The sequence below is a fragment of the Diabrotica undecimpunctata genome, chromosome 7 (genome assembly GCF_040954645.1).
Source record: "Diabrotica undecimpunctata isolate CICGRU chromosome 7, icDiaUnde3, whole genome shotgun sequence".
In the NCBI taxonomy this organism is placed as follows: Eukaryota; Metazoa; Arthropoda; class Insecta; order Coleoptera; family Chrysomelidae; genus Diabrotica; species Diabrotica undecimpunctata.
The window spans coordinates 37,515,567-37,536,167 of record NC_092809.1 but is presented as its reverse complement, the minus strand read 5'-3'; the positions used below and the strand labels follow the sequence as shown (position 1 = coordinate 37,536,167).

Here is a 20,601-nt window from a genome sequence, read left to right as displayed (position 1 = left end):
CGAGGACTTTATGGAAGCAACATCGTGCCACCCTCATTTAAGTGTCGGACTCGTAGGGGCAGTGGAAGCGCTAACAGTCGTATGCCGAAAGGCCAGGTAGACCAGGGTCCTGCCAGTTTTTATAATTGGAGGGCACAAAGCAAAGCTATGTATGCTGACGACCTTGCTTTGGTGGTACAGGAGAGAACCTTCGAAAGGGTCGAAACTAGGCTAGAGGTTAAGCTAATTTACTATGACAGAGAATAAGGCTATCAGTGGTACACAAAATAGTGCTTGGTAAGAAAAGGAGTAACACCTGACTAGTAGAGACTTTTGTGTAAAACTTTATTGAATACAGAAAAGATTCTGCTGCAATTTCCACACAGCAACAAAATAAAAAAATTTAAAAAAAGTATTATCTAGATATGGTGAATGGATTAAGTATTTGTGTAAAATTTTGTCCAAATTATTAGAAACCAAACTGGAAGAGTTATTATTAAGACTGGTATTCAAAGACACAAACAATTAATCTCAAATGTAATGTTGAAATTTCTGTTTGTTTATAGGACATCCTTTATATACACGTGATGTAAGTAGGATATATTTAATTAATGATTTTTCTTATATAAATGTAAATGAATCCTAACCTTTCTTTACAGTAATCAACAAATTCATTACCAAAACCATGGGACGGATAAGTAAGTAAATTTTATTAAAAATATATTTGATAGAACGTTTTAATTTATATAGAATAATAAAGTTAAAAGGGCTATTATTAAAACAGAAAAGACGTGTATCTTATATACAGTACAAAAATACTGGAAAGGATTGGAAGGAAATGAATATGTGTTGGTGGTTTTACTGGTACTGACAGATCTGGGAGCTTTAGCAAGTATATCATGCTTTTTTTTGAAGTGCATATTGTAATGCTGCCTAATTTAAATAAAAATTATAATTCATAACATCTTCCAAAAGCTAGTTCCAAAAACAGATACGTAATTTCTTCATCATTTTTTTTTAAAAACATTACTACAAGTATCATCAGTCAATACAATATTCTTTTTCTTAATAGTCTGACACGTTATGAGATGTAGAATTTTATAAATAACTTTCTTTTCAATAATAACATGGTGCTGTAAAGACTTTGATTGCAGATTACATAAATAAGCAATACATTTAGAAATTTGATCGAAGGTTTTATCATCTGGTGATGAAATTATTGTGACTTGTTTAAAAATGTAAATGTAAATGAGTGTAAAAAGCAATTTTTTTGAATTATTAATAATGTACATACTCGACGGCAAAGTTTATCTGTAAACATTTGGCTGCCCTGCTAATTATGACGTTAAGTATTAGCCTCCTAATGAGAATATTAGTCCAGATTGAAGATACAGAAAGCGCGTCAGCTTCAATTCTACTGTCTTGTTGTATGAACAAGCATGTTTCTTGAATATTAATTACGCTGTTGCTTGTGCTACCTAATTATTCTTCAGTCAATATATTCGAATCTTATGGTTTCACAATGCACGTTAATTCTCCTTCAAGAATTACTAAAACAGCATCGACCATAATTGATTATATTGTCTCAGATTTCTTACTCCTTGATGTACGTTTTACAATTATTAATGCAGGATTCTCTGACCATGAAGCAAACAATCCTCGAAAACCCAACGTTCAGGTAGTCTTTTTCCGCTCAGAACATTCGTAAATTCCAAAATTTGTGCTTGACTTCTGGGTGGAACTTTCCCTCTGTGGACGTGGACTATAATTTCAGTGATTTTGTAGATAAGCTTGTCTGTATTTTCAATAAGGTATTTTCTTTAATTACAATATCACAAACCCTGGACCACCAAAGGTATCCGCATATCAGCCAAGAATATGCGTTCACTACTGTACATCAAGAAATTGACTAACAATGTCTTTGTCACTGAATATATCTCCAAGTACAGAGGAACCTATCTAAAACTTATCAAAACAGCTAAAAAAATGTACTATGAAAATCGTCTGGGAAGCGCTAAAAATGTCGCAAGCGAAACTTGGTCCATAATAAACGATCTTCGAATTAAAACTAACACAGCTCAAACATATTCTTTTCCAAACCTTGAAAATCTAAATGAGTACTTCATTAATGTGAGTAAAAATATAACATCAGCTATTTTGCCACAACAAGATCCTATTTCCTATCTCCCCAATTCAAAAAAGGTCTCGAATTCATTCTTTATAAGACTAGTTGATAAATTTGAACTGATCCAAACAATCAGTAGTATCAAAAGCAAATCTTCCCGTAGTACCGATGGACTATCCATAAAAATTTCTTAAATCTCCCAAATAATGTGTCCTGGTCTCACTAATTAACGATTCCTTTGAAAAAGGTAAATTTCCAGAGTGCCTAAAGACAGCCATTCATAAGGGTGGCGAAAAATCTAATGTCTGCAACTATAGACCTATTGCCTTACTACCGGTCCTATCCAAAATTATTGAGAGACTTATAAAAGCCCGACTTATGTCGTTTTATGTTGAAAACAACATTTTATCACAAAGTCAGTTCTGCTTTTTATCTAATAAATGTACCAGCGATGCTATGTTTTCTTTCTGTACTACATGAGGTCTATCAAGCACTAAACAATAATCTTTATACTACCACTGTTTTTTATGACTACGCCAAAGCTTTTCTTCTTCTTCTTCTTTTTTCTCTTTATAAGCAATTCTGCTTGTTCATTGGTGGATTAATACCTCTGTGAAAGGTTGTTACTCCATCTTTTGCGCGGTCGTCCGATACTACTTCTGCCGATTGGTGATTTATCTCTTGCTATTTTGACGACACGGGTCACCTCCATTCTGCTTATGTGGTTATTCCATTCTTTTTTTCTATTTTGCGTCCATTCATTTACACACTGTACGTTACATTTTCTTCTAATATCTTCACTTCTCTTTCGATCTCTCAGCGTGTTTCCTGTAATTCTTCTCAGTACTCTCATCTATGTCGTTTCCAGTAGACTTTGCGTTGTGGCTGTGTCGGGTCTTGTTTCTGAGACATATGTCATTATTGGTCTTACACTGGCTTTATAAATTCTTGATGTCATCTCATTGTTAATGTGTCTGTTTCGCCATATAGTGTTATTAAGGCATCCTACCATTCTATTTGCTTTTTGAACTTGATCTCTCACTTCTTTGTCCAGGTTTCCATAGCTAGACAGTGTAATTTTTAGGTATTTTATTTCCATTACTTGTTCAATACTGATGCCATCAATTTATATATTACATATGGTTGGTTCTTTGCTGACTACTATTATTTTAGTTTTCTGAGATGAGATTGTCATATTAAAATCTTTTGCTCTTATGTTAAATCTGTGGACCAGTTTTTGCAGAATATTTTCATCTTGGGCTATCAATATTGTGTCGTCTGTTTAACAGAGTATTTTGATTTCTTTGTTTCCTATTCTGTATCCTCTTCCTTTGTTAACGCTTTTGATGATTTCATCTATGATCAAATTGAAGAGCATGGCACTCACTGAATCCCCTTGTCTTATTCCTCTGCCTATTTCTATAGGTTCTGTAAGTTGTCTATCTATTCTGACTTCCATTTTGTTGTTTTGGTAGATGTTTTCGATAGTTTTTAGAATATTAAGGGTAGCTTCTACATTATACAGAAAATGTGTTACATCTTTGAGGTGTAGATGGCCCGCTAGATCCTGTGACTTAGCGCCTAACGATTTCCTTTTTTGCGGTTTTCTCAAAGAAAACATTAATAGGCATCAGTTTGAAAGGGCCACAAACCTAGTCGAATTAAGGGGTAAAATACTTCATTTATTTGCAAGGATTACACCAGCCCTACTCCAAAATATGAGGAGAAATCTGTATGACAGACTTGGTTACTCTTTAGTACAAGGAGGTGGAATATTTGAGCCCTTAATTCATTAATCTGTTTTCCTAATCTTTATTTTTTGTTAGGTACATTTTACGAAGTTTGTAGGTTCTTAATTAGGTATTATTTTTTATGTTTAAGTTTGGAAAAATTATATTGTTTTTTTTTTTATTTAAAAGTACAAACGATTCTTATTCTGATTTTTTTCTTCTTTCTGGTCTAATTGTTATAAGCTTTGTCCATAAAATTTGTACAATTTTTAGTGACAATAAAGCATATTACTTATTTACTTACTTATTTATTTGTATTGCTATTAAGGCTAAAAAATAACCAAAAAATTAGTTTTAGAGAATTATAATAAATATACTCTAGAGATGGGATTGCAATAAATCTTAATTCCTATGGTTCACAAAACAATGTCGTTATCTGTATACGGTTTTTGATTTAGTAAAGGTTTTTCACTATTCCAAACACTAAATATGATATATGATGATGACGATATGATTCAGTAAGTTGATGAGATATTTATAACCCCACCAGAAATAAAGGCAAAATGTGATGAGGATTCAGCTAACAAAGACGAAGGGGGAATGGTGTATAACTTAACTGGTAAGAAGCAATTGACCATAACGAATTTTATATTTTATTTGCTTACTTATTTTTAGCGCGACAGCTAAGGTCAGAAGCTGAATTAAAGCTAACAAACAATGAACGAATTGAAGTTGATGAAGGTGAATTATATGTTTCACAGTTGGAGGTACAACCGCTACTGAAAGAACCTTCTACATCGGCAATAGCTCAAGCCGACAAATCTTGAGACCAGCACAGAGTGGATAAATAACAAACTTCTACTAAAGAATTCTACAAGGTGGATTAGTGGTGATTTAGAGCCTATGACTGGCTCATTTCCAGAGGCCAATTATTCCAAATGTAAAGAAATGTCTGCCATTCAATTGTTCAAATTGTTTTTTATCGATAGTATATTCGAACTACTCACTAAAGAAACTTATAAATGTGCTCAATTTAAAAATCACATAACACTATCAAAAATTCGTTGCTTTGTTGCTATTCTGATTTTTAGCTTTTACAACCCTTTACCGTCAAAAAAATATACTGGGACATAAAAGTTGTTCGCAACAAATTGGTGGCCGATGCTATGCCAAAGAACTGATTTATTAAAATTCAAAAGTATATTAATATTGCCGACTATTTGCAGAACAGTATAGATGATAAAGCTTGGAAGTCACAACCCAGAACCAGTACAGAATTTGACTTATGATGAGTCAATGGTAAAATGGATGTAAACAATACATTCGTGGCAAACCGATAAGATTCGGCTACAAAATGTGGTGTCTAAATTCAAACGATGGCTATCTCATTAACTTCGACTTGTATTTAGGAAAGAATCCATATGGTGATGTTGAGTATGAGAAATTGTTTGGAAAAGCGTCAACAACATTGATTCTTATCCAAACCAAACAGAATTTACCATGTGTTTTACATATAGATAACTTGTTTACGGACCCAAACTTGTTTTCCTACCTTCGTAATCTAGCATATGGAGCGGTAGGCACGATACAAGAAAATCGTATATTGCGATCCTGTACTTTGACTAGCAAAAATATGTTTAAAAAAAAAGGATCGAGGAGAGTATGAACAAGTGATTGAAACAAATAATGGTATTCTAGTAGTTCGTTGGATGGATGTGACAATGTGTTCTACAAATGCTGGTGTCAAATCATTACGACAGGTTCGGAGATATTCTCAGAAAGAAATAAGAAATGTATTGCTGCCTCGTCCTCAATGCATTGAAGCTTTTAATAATAATATGGGTGGAACTGATCTTATGGCCCAAGGAGTATTAGCTGTTTACCGAATTGGCATTCGAGGAAAAAAATGGTATTTATACAGCAAAAATCATAATGCATCAAATCTAGATTTTAGACGAGAAATAATACAGGTTTATTTGAACAAGTATGGTACCGCTTCAAAAAAAGCTGGAAGAATTGCTCTTAGCAAAAACATATTTCCAGATGTACGGTTTCATAGTGTAAATCATTTCGTAGTTTCTTGCCGAAGAAGACAATGTGCAGGTACAGATTGTAAATCTTTTTGGTCGAACAATGTGCAAAAAATGTAACGTTGGATTATGTGATTGTTTTTCAGCGTTTCATACAAAAAAAAAATTAATTTGGGCGGTAATGGGTTAATATGAATCAATGTTTTCCACACAAATTTCTTTAAACTACTTTGATCTATATTATACTATATAAAGTATTGATTAAAACGCACCTTCTGGTTTATTATCAAATTTAGATTACAGAAATTGTTACTTTTGGTACATTGTATACGGTATTCCGTACTGCCATTTTTAATCCTTCAGATAAATCGGTTGTCTTGCTTTTCGGATAAGGGCTGCTGTTGTCTGGCTTTGAAAGAATAGAATTTTTTTTCCTTTTTATAATTCTGCATACTGCATGTCGTGATATTTTTAATGCAGCAGCTGCTCTCTTAAATAAAGTCTTGTTCAATGATATGTATTTTGATAAATGAACATACCCTTCAATATGTTACGTGTTAATCAGATGAAAACGGCTCCAAAGGCCGTCCATTCATTTTTTTAAATTTAAAATATTCCAACACATTTAACACAAGTTGCTGTGCTTGAGAATTGAATGATTTACCAGACATACTCTAAAAATAAAAACCTTTAAAAAATATTTCGTACCATTCCGTTGATGTAGTTTTAACCATATTTAAATAACTAAATGTCAATTTAGAGGTTAGAATAAATATTTTAATATTCGTCAGTGGCTAATAATTAAATTCTTACTCTAATAAATCAAACACGAAGGCAAAGGTTAGTGATTATAATAACTGTTTGTTCAAAAATATGTATATTTAAAGTACAAAAAAGGATTGAATATTTAAATGACATAAAATTAAAACACACTACAAAAATTGTCAAAACAGAACTTACAATTACAACGTGAATCAATCACCGATCATCGGAGTGTAGCTGTCTTTGTTCGATGTATGCTGGCTGTTGTGTATGGACAGGTAGCTTAAATTCATCGATTTAGTTTCAGTGTGCAGCAAAGAGATGTAATATAAAAAATAATTCGTGAATACTGCATAGAAATATAAGCAAAGATAATGATAATGATATTGAGAGAGAGTTGGTACTCTTAAAGCTAAATATATATAAAAATATAGAATTCGTCTGATAGGAAGACACTAAATAGTTTTACTTTTTAAATATTTTTTAGGCTTTTCCTGGTTATTCCCAGACACGAGCGATTCTGGTAAAGTAATGCTGCGAATTTGTGAACTAGTTTTTAATTTAAATCTGATGTGGCCCTGTAGGGAAAGCCGAAAAATCTTACTGACGTCTTGCGTTGTCACAACGTTAGTAAATATTTTTGTCTTCTACGGCATATTTCGCTATATAGTAGAGAGTATAAATGAATTTGACAAAATAACGTATGCTTTGTTTATGATTTTACTTCCAGTATTGGTAAGTAAAGATATAATTAACTTTTTTTCTTATCAGGTTAAGTGCCACATACACCCAATTCGGTCAACATGAGTACCCACTGCTGGTGCCACCACAAAATCTTGTGAACTGCTCAGGAGTGCCAGAGCTATATCGCTCCGTGCAGCTGAATAGGTGTCGCACTCTATAGGTTATTATATCATTAGCGTAAGATTTACTTCATTGAATTGATTTATAAAATTTGCAGTAATAAAATTTAAAAATTGTAATTAATCGTAATTATTGTCTCTATATGTTATCTGTATTTGTTGACAGTTCAAATTTGGATGATATTTCTACAAATACAGTGAGTTGCATTTATAGATCTTAAACATTTTACTAGCTAATTATTTATATTTTTTAACAATAATATAATACCAATTTATATATTTTATAATTATTATACCAATTTATATAGTTTAAATGATTATTTAAATAATGATTTTTTGAAATCGTAATTCTGACTTCACTTTTGTGCAATTGTAAATACAGATCTACTGTTGTAAATATATATATATATATATATATATATATATATATATATATATATATATATATATATATATATATATATATGTATATATATGTATATATATATATATTATATATATATATGTATATATATATATATATAAATATATATATATATATATATATATATATATATATATATATATATATATATATATATATATATATATATATAGGTTAAGTAAATTTTTCTTCTAATTTTAAGACTAAAAATATGAAATTATTGATTTCTACATATTTTCTTTAAAAAATTAAATATATTTCAACTTTAATGCTCAATCTATAGTTCACATTAATACATTTTATTTTCACGAGGAAATCGATATAAAATGTACCACTTACTTTTACTGTAGCAGTTTGCGATGCAACAAATTTTGCCCACATCATTTTGAATAATTTTATGTATATTATTTTAAGTTTTAAAATCTTACAGTAATGACAAATTTGGCCTATATGAGCGCTTTAAACGTGACGTATATTCCCTGCCGTCAGCTGCACAGAACGAAAAATACCATTCGGTTTCTCGTGGGAAAACTTGACCACCCAATAGGGTGAACATTATAGTTTTTCAGGAAAATACAAAATCAATATCCACTCATGTGGGTTGACAAAAAGTGTAGCCCAAAGATCCAAAAATATTATTTATGATGATATAAGGTTGAATGCTCTAATAAATGAACTTTGAAAAATTAAAGGCAACTATCGAGCACAATTTTAATAATCAAATCTTGCCCAAGTACTTTCGCTTTCTACAGATTACTTCAGATTCTTTGGTTGTTTCTTCTTTTTCCGAAGATTCACCGAGTGATTTGGTTAAGTCTAATCCTCCGGCTAAGTAAAGTACAACTAAGTGAAATACAATTTGGTTTCAGAAACAACCTTGGAACCAGAGAAGCACTCTTCAGTTTCTAGGTCATGGTTCAAAGATGTAGGGATATCGAACAATCGGTATATATGTGTTTTATCGACTTCGAAAAGGCCTTTGACCGAGTAAACCATGACAAACTTATAGGTGTCTTGCAACAGGTGGGAATTGATGACCGAGACCTCCGTATTATCAAAAATTTGTATTGGCATCAATGTGCAAACATACGAATTGGACACAACACGACGGAAGCAGTGGAAATACGACGTGGAGTGAGACAAGGATGTATTCTATCACCTTTACTTTTTATTATCTACTCCGAATTTATTTTCAAAGAAGCCTTAGTTGAAGATACAGGCATTAAAATCAACGAAATTAATGTCAACAATCTCAGATATGCAGACGACACGATACTTACTACCTCCAATGAAGAAGACCTGCAACAACTTATAAACACGGTAACCGAAGCATGTGATGAATATAGGCTAAAACCTAATACTTTTAAGACAAAACTTATGGTTGTCAGCAAACAACCAACGAACATCAGAGCGTATGGAAAAGAGTTAGAAAAAGTCCACAATATTACCTATTTGGGCGCAAACAATAACAATAACTGGGATATAAATAAAGGAATAAGAATAAGCATTGAAAAAGCCAGAGCTGCTTTCTATAAATTAAAGAAAATTGTAATTAATAGAGATATTACGTTAAACTTTCAAATGAAAAATTAATGAAAAAATTGGAGGCCTTGGAGGCCTTTGTGGATTTATCGATGAGTTCTCCGAGGATGCTATCAAGAGACCACCGCTAATTTATTTAGAGCCGCCGTAAACAAAGTTACTATTGCCAATATGATCGCCAACGTTCGATAATCGGACAGGGTACTGAAAGAAGAAGAATCCGCCGGCTTGTAATTGTCTAAAAGACCCTGTTTGACAGTGCAGGAAAAACTTCTACCCTTTCCGCCACCACAAAAACTTATTATTATTAATTATCTTAAGATAAATTTCTTGGTAATGAAAAGAACAAAATAAATTTAATAGACTTTCTTAAAATGCTCTTCAATTTAGGCACTTGGCAACCTGAACAATTCCACCCTCGAAAGTGCGTATTTTCATTTTTTTTGATATTTTAAATTGTTTATAACTTAAAATCTATCAACTTTAAAAGAAAAATGACAACATACTTTTTTATTTAAAATAACCCAAGAAATCTCAAAAATGTTTCTTGAAACAAACACATGTTTTTTGGAAATTGTTTAAAAAAAATTTTAAACAATTTCTGTCCAAAAATTTTGCCTGATTTGTTTAAAGAGACATTTATGAACAGGAATCCGTAAAAAACTGGTTCAGAAACATTTTTCCTATGAAAGCGGCCTCACAACCTGGACTATAATATTGTACTTTTAAAGCTATTTTTGTTGATAATTGATGTCAATATTAACAAAATATATCAATGCCGTACAGAAATTTTTGATCGTAATATCAGACGTAAATTAATTTTTCTTTCATAAGCACGTGAAAAATGTTAGGCATGTCTAAAATTTGTACTACTTAAAAATAGGGAGGTGCGCATTAAATAGGTACCTGCAGGTACCTGCCAATTTGTACGGCACTGCAAAAAAAGTAATCTAAAGAACGATCCGAAACTATGTGTATGAATGCCGTACTGTACCAAATTACCGAAAATGGGGTAAGGAAAAATTTTTCGAAAATCAAAGATTGTCCCTGCTACTGGTACCAATATTTTTGTAGGACATTAGGTCGCAGGTCATTATTTTTTATTACCTACCTAAGTTATAAATGCCGTATAAAAATGTTTGATCAAAATACCCCTCTTTCCTTGAGTGGTAAGTTTACCTTACCTTTGTAGCCACCTGTACCAATAAAAATTGACGGCATAGTTTCTAAAGTTGTTATTACATAAATATTGTAGTATTGATTTATAAATGATTTATGCTGGGTCAAATGACACATAAAAATGTCCCATGGGCTTGTAGTCTATAGTTTTTTACTGTTTTAACGGTTTGTTGTAAGGCAGATTTATGTTTTTATATTTTCTTTTTATCCGAAGCGACGCATTAGGTCAATACGTAGTATAGGGATTTGTATTATAAATGCAGGTCATAGTCAAATGCTTTCCCACTAATTTAATTAATAAATTATTGTTGTTAAGTCAATTGGGTGGACACGAGAAAACAATTGAGTTTCGTTGTCCACCTATTTGCGTAGATAAAACAATTTTTTGCTTTTAGCCATTACTTAAAATGCCAGTAATTGCCTGTAAATCGAAGGAATTTAAGAAACTCATTAACCAAATATGTATTGAGTACTGGCCAAGCGACATAATGGACACAACAGACAAAGATGGATTTAAAGGCATTTATACAGTGGGATTTGTTGTAATTGGAACGCTGTGGTTCTTAGGTATGTAATTTACAATATCAAAAATAAGGTCAAAACCAGTGTCCGGAATGCATGGTAAATTACTCTGGAGTGAAAAAATACGTCAGGTTTTATCGGTCTGGAATTAAAACAATTCTGTTGTTTAGTCACTTAATATTTCGCCAATTGATTATTGGCTTCATCAGAAGTGCTCTACAAATTTATTAAAACAAAGAGATAAGCAAATTAATTTTATAAATTTGTAGAGCCCTTCTGATGAAGCCAATAATAAATTGGCGAAATATTAAGTGACTAAAAAACAGAATTGTTTTAATTCCAGACCGATAGAACATGACATATACCCAACAAAATATTTTAAATAATATACGGTCGATACTAAACAAAAAATTGTATATATATATATATATATATATATATATATATATATATATATATATATATATATATATATATATATATATATATATTACGTAAATCTTTCAGCTGGACATAGGCAATATATCGTACATCTAGTTCAATAGTGCCACAACTGCAAAAAATTCTAATTTTGAGTTAAGGCTTTAAAAAGGTTGCCTATATAATGCAATACAGCCTTAACTGAAATATTGTCTTGAATAAGTATAAAGTAAGATACTTCGGTATTACACTGTAGGGTTTTGAAATGCAATATGGCCATAACTAGGAGGTGTGGCGATAATACACTCCGCCACAATACAACCGATGTAATTCAATACGGCCACTACTGCAAACATTGTTAAGTTAGTGGTACGATTTTATCAGTTCTCAATTATTTATGCACGAGGTATCCACGTTTTTAGTGTAAAACTATTTGATTTAAAGTCTGAAAACAGTGTATAGTGATATTATTATTAACTTTATTATAAGACACGATGTCAAGGACAAGAAAAATGCTTGGACTAGCTTTGCAAACTAAAGATGACGAGAATCTGAGAGAAAATTCAGAGGTTTTTGAGGTTATGAATGACATACCCTTTGTGTTGACGGAGGTTTGTATTTCAACAAAAATCAGTGAGGTTTTACTTAATGTATGCAATTTTTTAGCTTACTCCGGTTGCGTTACCCGTACAATCAAATCATACGGCAAATACATTTGAACATCAAGAAAAGCTACATACAGACCCTCGCCAAGATGATTACATAGAGCAGCTATATTCTCTAATAATACACTTTTCAAAATTTTATTTTTTGTTGGAGTTTGTGAACTAATATCAAAACAGTACAGTTTTTAACATTGCTTAAAATATAATTACAGAACTGTATTAAATTAAATTAAATTACGAAATCGAATTAAGCCTAGCTGAGGTAAAAAGAACGATCAAAACTTTAAAGAACAAAAAAGCAGAAGGTCCCGGCGGAATACCAAATGAATTGATAAAAAACGGATCGGAAAAGTTATTCCGTATGATACATAAAATGTTTGAGAGAGCACTGAATGGAGAAGACTTACCGGCAGAATGGACCCAAGCATATATGACATCAATATACAAGAAAGGAAATAGAAAAAACTGCGAAAACTATCGGGGAATCAGCATTATATCGTCTATAGGCAGACTGTATGGAAAGACCATAAAGGAAAAATTAGAAATATATATACAAGATAAAATCGGAGAAGACCAGGCAGGTTTCACAGCGGGGAAAGCATGCTTAGATCACATTTACACGGTCGAACAACTAATAGAAAAAATAATGGCCAAAAATAGATCCGTCCATCTGGCTTTTGTTGATCTTAAGAAGGCATATGACTCAATACCTAGAACCAAGCTATGGGAAGCAATGGAAGACATCGAAGTTCCACGAAGATTAATAAACGCGGTAAAAGCACTCTACAAGAATAACGAAGTAGCTATCAAAACGGGCAATAGAATATGCAGGCCATTTAAGACGACAAAGGGACTACTTCAGGGTTGCTCCACATCCCCCACCCTGTTCAAAATATTCCTGGAAAAAACCCTGAAACCATGGAAAAGAAAGTGCGAAGGAATGGGTATACCAGTAAGGAACGAATATCTATATACGCTAAGTTTTGCCGACGACCAAATAGTGATCGCACAAGACGAGGATGACCTCAGTTTTATGATGAGAAAACTGGAGCAGGAATATACAAAGAATGGGATGGAAATAAACCTAAAGAAAACTGAATACCTAACAACGGAGAATACAGAAATAAAACAGCTGGAAATAGACGAAGGTAAACAAATCAAAGGAACAGACAAGTATAAGTATTTAGGTTTCATAATATCAAACAAAGGAACAACGGAGGAAGAGATAAAAAATAGACTAGGACAAACAAGAGACTGCATACGAAAATTGAACCCGGTACTATGGGATAAGAACATCAGCATGAAAACAAAGAAAAAAATATATAATACCATGACAAGAAGTATCCTCACTTATGGGTGTGAAAATTGGATAATAAATAAGAAAACCAAAAACAAAATAAGAGCAACAGAGATGGAATTCCTAAGGAGAAGCTGCAGAGTAACAAGAAGAGACAGAATAAATAACATGGAGATTAAGAGGAGAATGGGAATGAACTCCGACATAATAGACTACATCGAACAAAAGAGATTAACATGGTACGGACATGTCAGAAGAGCAGACCAAAATCGCTGAATAAATAGAATAACAGAGTGGAGCCCGATAGGAAGAAGAAAGAGAGGCAGACCCCGAAGATCTTTCAGAGATGAGGTGGACGAAGCAATGAGTAGAAGAAACCTACAGGAAGGGGACTGGCTAAACAGGAAAAATTGGAGAAAACGGTTGAGTGAAGAAATACAGTGAAAACTGTGGAAATCCTTGTATATATATATAACTGTATTAAGTATTAATGTACGTGGGCAACAAAGAAAAACGTGGGAAGACTTTAAAACCTGCATGTGGAGAAAAATGTCGTACAAAATACAGCCAAAAATTCAGCAATGCTGATAGATATGATATACATTCACGTTTCTGGACTTTGAAAGACAACGCTCTTCAAAGACAATTTATTGCTTCCCATTTGGAAAAGTTGGTTACTAAATACAGAAGAACGGTTGAAGACAGTAACCGCGGTATTAGTAGTTAAAGTCTACAAAAAGTTTTTCATGAATATCTTGGATATTGGTGACAAATTTACTAGAACAACTTGGAGAAAATCAGATGGTAAAGGATCTGTGGAAAGATCGTTTATTTCAATTCGTCAATTAACGTTTTATTTTTAATAAATTGTAATAAGATCCAGCGAATAACTTTATAATTTGCTAACTAAATTGTAATTTTGAAGCCAGTCATTCTAAAAATAAATTATTTACAAGGCATAACTCGTTTGCTACAGAACGTTTTGCTCATTTCTCGAAATTATTATATTTTGCACTTGTGGCACTATTGAACTAGGTGTGCGATATGTACATTGAGGTAAGTGTAGCAACTGCACTTTCTCAAGCCCACTGCTGTCGTCAAGGCCGCAGACGTTTTAAATTTTAGTATCAATTAAGACTCTGGGTGTGGATCGAGGGAGTTAATTTTGCTATGTAAATCTACGTAAATGATTTAAAGTTATTGCAATGCAATAAAAAACCTTTGAAGAATTTTATTGTGGCTGTTTTTATTGTGGCTATGCCCACTGAATAACAAAAAAGGATTATTTTCAAAGTAGTTACAAATCACAAATAAATAATTCAATTAAAGAAATTGAAAAACAAAAAATATATTCTACTGTACAAAATAACAAGTAAACTACATAAAAGGTTTATATTATATACCACCTTCTTTTGCAAGACAATAACCTAGTCTATTATAAAATGTTTGTTTTACGTTTGCAAGCTGTTGTAATCGTAGCACATGCATTTCTTTTATTTTCCAACTGAATGAATGGATGGGCACAACATCGTAATTGGCGGAGTGTATGCCCCAAATGAAGATGCAGATCAAGAAAATAAAGACGATTTTTACAACAAGATGAATGAAATACTCTCTGAAGTTAAAGAAAACTGTGAAATCTTTATACTAGGAGATTTAAACGGCAGAGTAGGGAGAGAAGAAAATAACAGAGTCGTAGGAAGATATGGGGAACAAATAACCAATGACAACGGAATGCATCTTAGAGATTTTTGTGAAACAATGTCTCTCAAAATTATGAATGGCTTTTTTCAACATATAGACATCCACAAATTTACGTGGATACAACCTACTAGGAATCTGAAGCTGAAAACAACTGACGTAACGTTATACCGTGGATCAGAATGTGGATCCGACCATCGTTTACTTATGGCCCACGTGATAGTTAACTATCGCAAAAACAATAACACTCAGGTACAGAATATAGAAAAGGGACAAGAAGTAACATCCCTTAAATATAACCTAGAAAGCTTAAAAGAAGATTCAACGAAATTTCTTTACAAATTACGACTGGCCACAAAATAAAAAATGAGGATCGAGAAAATATATCAGCCGAAGAATTATACCAGCAACTTAAAAAATGCATTCATGAGACTGACATAAGGCTGAGATAAAGACAAACATGAAACAAAAAATTAAGAATGATGGTCAGAGAATATGCAAACGTTAGTAAACAAGAAGAAAACTGCTTATCAGAAATGAATGTCAACGAGAAAGGAGGAAGATTACAACATATATAAAAAATTTAATCGAGATGTAAAAAGAGAAGTAGTGAAAAGTAAAAATGAGATGTGGGATCGAAGATATGCAGAGGTGGATAGGTATATGGGTGGAACAAGAGTGGAAGGTGATAAAGTCTCTCCGGAGGGAAGGAAAGGAAAAATCTAATTTACAGTTAATAGATCTAAAACAGTGGAAACACCATTATGAGGTCTTACTGACAAAGGATAGAGTTAAATTCCAAGAGATCAAAATGGAAGAAATATCCGAACATACACAAGTAATTGAGATAACAACCAGAGAGTTAAGTGATGCCCTTAAAAGATCGAAAAACGGTATAGCAGCAGGACCTGGAGACATCCCAAATGAGTTGGTAAAGTATGGACCAAATATATTACATGAAATGTTGGTTCAACTATTTAATAAATGCTTAAAAGGACAAAATATCCCAGATGATTGGAATGTTGGATACATCAGCTCAATGTTCAAGAAAGGGGATAAACGCAAATGCTCTGATTATAGGGGAATAACTGTTATCAGCTCAGTGTGGGGGTTGTACGGTCGAATAATAAAAGAAAGAATAGAATCAGAATACGAAGACATAGAAGAACAAAATGGATTTCATGCAGGAAGATCGTGCATTGATGGTATATTCGTTCTGCAGAAGGTAATCAAAAAACGGAAGGCAAGGAATCTATCAACCTACCTATTGTTTGCAGATTTAGAGAAAACATACGATACGGTACCTTTGAAAAAACTGCTTCAAAAATTGACGAAAGTAGGTCTCAGTAGAGAGTATGTGGATGCTATCGCAAATATATACAAAAATGCAAGAAGTGTCGTTAAAGAAGGAAACTTTATATCTGAATCATTTCCAATAACAAAGGGACTTAAACAAGGATGTTGTCTATCTCCGACCTTATTTAAAATATATATATTCAATCATCGTTAGAACAGTGGAGGAAACAAGTATCCGGAATGGGAATAGACATAGGCGGTGGTAAATGTCTAACAACCTTATTTTTCGCAGATGATCAGGTAGTCGTAGCGAATGATGAGGAAGACATGGACTACATGTTTAGAAAACTAAAGAAAGAATATGAAAAATGGGGTCTCAATATGAATATGTCAAAGACAGAGTATCTTAAAATAGGAGATGATAAAGAAGATCCAGAGTTAGAAATTAGAAACACAAAAACATGTAATGAATATAAATATCTCGGATCTATAATATCTAAAGAAGGCACTACCAAAAGAGACATCGAAAACAGAACGCAGCAGGGAAAAAAAGCGGTAAACATTCTAAACTCTCTACTATGGTCTAAAGATATTAGACAAGAAACGAAATTGACAATCTATCGAACCTTGGTAGAGCCTATTATGACTTATGGAGCAGAAGTTTGGCAGATCACGCAAAAAGATAGAAAAAGAATAGAAGTAGTAGAAATGAATTTTGTAAGAAGAGCGTATGGTGTATCCAAAAAAGATCATATCAGGAATGAAGATATTATAAGGAGGACAAATACTGTATATTCCAGTGTAGACAGAATTGAAACGAGCTAACTAGTATGGTATGGTCACGTGAAGCGAATGAATGAAGATAGATGGCCAAAGAAAGTTTTAAATTACATACGACAACAATGAAGAAGAAGGGGAAGGCCTTCAGTTGACTGGGAAGAAAATGTACGGCACATAATGAGAGATAGAGCCATCAAAGAAGACGAATCGATGGACAGAAAATGATGGCGGTCGAAATGCGAGAAGCGGTAGAGGCTGTAGGAACATCTTCTTCTCATTGCGCCGTCTCCTTTCGAAGGTTGGCGATCCAAATGGCAATTGTAGTTTTGGAAACTGCTGCGCGAAAGATCTCTGCAGATGAGCGGTCGAACCATCTCCTCAGGTCTTTCAGGCACGAGTTCTGGCGTCTTCCTACTGATCTTTTGCCCTGTACTTTTCCTTCCAGTATAACTTGAAGTAATTCATATCTTTTGCCTCTCAGCACATGACCCAAGTATTGCATTTTCCTCTCTTTGATTATTCTTAATAATTATTTTTGTTTACACATGCGACGAAGTACCTCAACATTAGTAACTCTTTCTACCCATGGAATCCTCAACATTCGTCTGTATATATACATCTCAAAGGCATCTATTCTTTTTTCTATTTCAGAGTCCATTGTCCAACTTTCACAGCCATACAGTAAGACAGAAAAAACGTAACATCTGATCATTCGGATTCTAAGCTGTAGACTAAGGTCTGATCTTGTAAAAAATGTATTAATGCTCATGAATGTTTTCCTTGCTTGTTCGATTCTTGACAGGATTTCTTTTTTTGGATTACACTGACTATTGATATTTGTTCCCAAATATTTTATGGAATTTACCTGTTCTATTATTTGACCCTTGGCATACACCTGTACGTTTATTGGTGTCTTTGAAAATACTAAAGTTTTAGTTTTGGAAACGTTTAGATGTAAACCGAACATTTCGCTGTGGTGAACTACCGCATTTATTATATTTTATAGTTCTTGTGCGTTGCTTGCTATTAAGACGATATCATCAGCATATCTGATGTTGTCTATGCTGATTCCGTTAATCTTAATTCCGCCTTGGACCTCGTCTAATGCTTCTCTGAATATAGACTCCGAATACAAATTAAAGAGTAGCGGTGATAAGACGCAACCCTGTCTCACTCCTCGTCGGATTTGTATGTCTTCGGATGTTGTGTGCTCTATTTCAATTGTTGCCGTTTGGTGCCAGTATAGTTCTGAGATAATTCGCAAGTCTTGTTCGTCAACTCCAGTTGTTCTCAGAATTTCGATCATCTTTTGATGGTTAACGCAGTCAAATGCTTTTCGATAGTCAATAAAACATGCATATACATCCACATTCATGTCTCTGCATCGTTGCGTTAACACATTTAAAGCAAAAAGAGCCTCTCGTGTTCCCAATCCGTTTCGAAATCCGAATTGAGTGTCACTCATCTGGAACTCGCACTTCTTGTAAATTCGTGAATGGATAATTCTGAGAAAAGTTTTAAGGACATGAGACATCAAGCTTAATATTCGATAATCATCGCATTGTGAGGAATTCGATTTTTTTGGTAATGCTACGAATGTTGATTTTAGCCAGTCTGTTGGTATTTTACCTGTGTCATATATCTTATTGAATAGTGCTGTTATTAAATCTAGGCTTTTACTTTCGTTATCTGCAATTAGTTTAAGTACTTCGACATTGATATTGTCTGGACCGGTGGCTTTTCCATCTTTCTGAGATTTTACTGCATGAATCACTTCTTCTTTGGTTATTTTTGGGCCTTTTTCATTTATTCGATTATCTGTGGATGGTGGAGAACAAGGTCTATCGTCGTCAAAAAGAGTTTGTATGTATTCTTTCCATCTCTCTAGTTTGTCTTCTGTACCCATAATTATTTCGTTATTATCATTTTTTAATATTGTTGCTTGTCTCTTTTTGTGTCTACCTGTCATTTCTTTTACTTTTTTATGAATAATAAAGGTGTCGTATTTTTCCTGAAGTTGTTCGATTTCTAGGCATTTTGTTGACATCCAGTTTTCTTTCGCCTCCCTGCACTTTTTTCTAATGATTTTGTTGATTCGCTTGTATTCTATTGGGCTTGTTTTATGTTTTCGTCTTACGTCCATGAGGTTCATGATCTCTTGCGTTATCCATTCTTGTTTTTTGTTGTGTTTTATGAACCCGATGTCTTCTTCTTGTATCTTTGTTATTTTTGTTTTTAGAGCAGTCCATGTTACTTCAATGTCTGTCTGTACCAAGTTTTCGATCGTTTTTATTTCTTCCTCAAGCTTGATACTTATTTCTTTTTTCTGTTCAGGGTTCTTCAGTTGTGAGATGTCTATTTTTCTTGTCACTGTTTTCTTTTTGACTTTGAGAAATCTTTTTAATCTAAAATCCATTATAACTGGATTGTGATCGCTATGTATATCAGCTCCAGGGTATGTTTTCGTAGATTGTATGTATTTCTTAAAGGTGTCATCGAGCAAAATGAAGTCAATTTGATTTCTAACAATTCTGTCTTTTCTGTCTGCAGGTGATTTCCATGTGTATAGCCTTCTAGGATGTTGTTTGAAGAACGTATTGGCAATTAACAGATTGTTTTCTACGCAGAATTGTACAAGTCTATCTCCTCTATTATTTCTGGTACCTAGACCGTGTAGGAACATAGGCTTATATATATATACAAAAAAGACAGTTAATATTTGATTTCAGTATACTGCTTTCTCTGATTGGCTTATACGTATTTCGTCCTCTCGTAAAATCGTAAACCATAAAATCAAATCTTTTCCGACAAATAATAATAATAAAATAACTTCATACAGACGCTACGGCGCCATCTAAGAATAAAAACAAAAACTCGATCGAGACAAAAAAATATTACTTAGTTTTCGAAACTAAAAATTCAGATTATTGCTTAAATATCTATGCAAGAACCTTTAGTGGCTTGCCTCCTATTTAACATTGCCTTCATACGCTGATGACATTGACATAATAGGGTGTAGCAAGCGAGATGTTGAGCAATATTTCTTAGAATTGAAAACGGCGGCGAAACAGGTCGATCTACTCATCAACGAAGACAAAACTAAGTACATGTTGGTTACAAGCAACATGTACTTAGTGCTTAGTACAAGCAACATGTACTTACCAATAAAACAAGCGAAGAAATTAAAAGACGAATAAACCTTACAAATAGGGAATACTATGGACTCCAAAAACAATTCCATTCAAGATATATCCAAAGAAAAACTAAAATTATTATATACAAAACA

The 20,601-nt window shown here is 33.1% G+C and overlaps 1 protein-coding gene across 1 annotated transcript in view; it reads left to right on the top strand.

Annotated features, from left to right (window-relative positions):
- The first annotated feature begins 649 nt into the window (after positions 1–649).
- Positions 650–20,601, top strand: part of LOC140446337 (odorant receptor 13a-like) — a 38,009-nt gene continuing 18,057 nt past the window's right edge. The window contains exons 1-3 of the mRNA XM_072538880.1: positions 650–677; positions 7,114–7,361; positions 11,030–11,201. Coding sequence (XP_072394981.1) covers positions 665–677; positions 7,114–7,361; positions 11,030–11,201 — 433 coding nt within the window. The 5' untranslated portion in view covers positions 650–664. The remainder of the gene's footprint in view (positions 678–7,113; positions 7,362–11,029; positions 11,202–20,601) is intronic.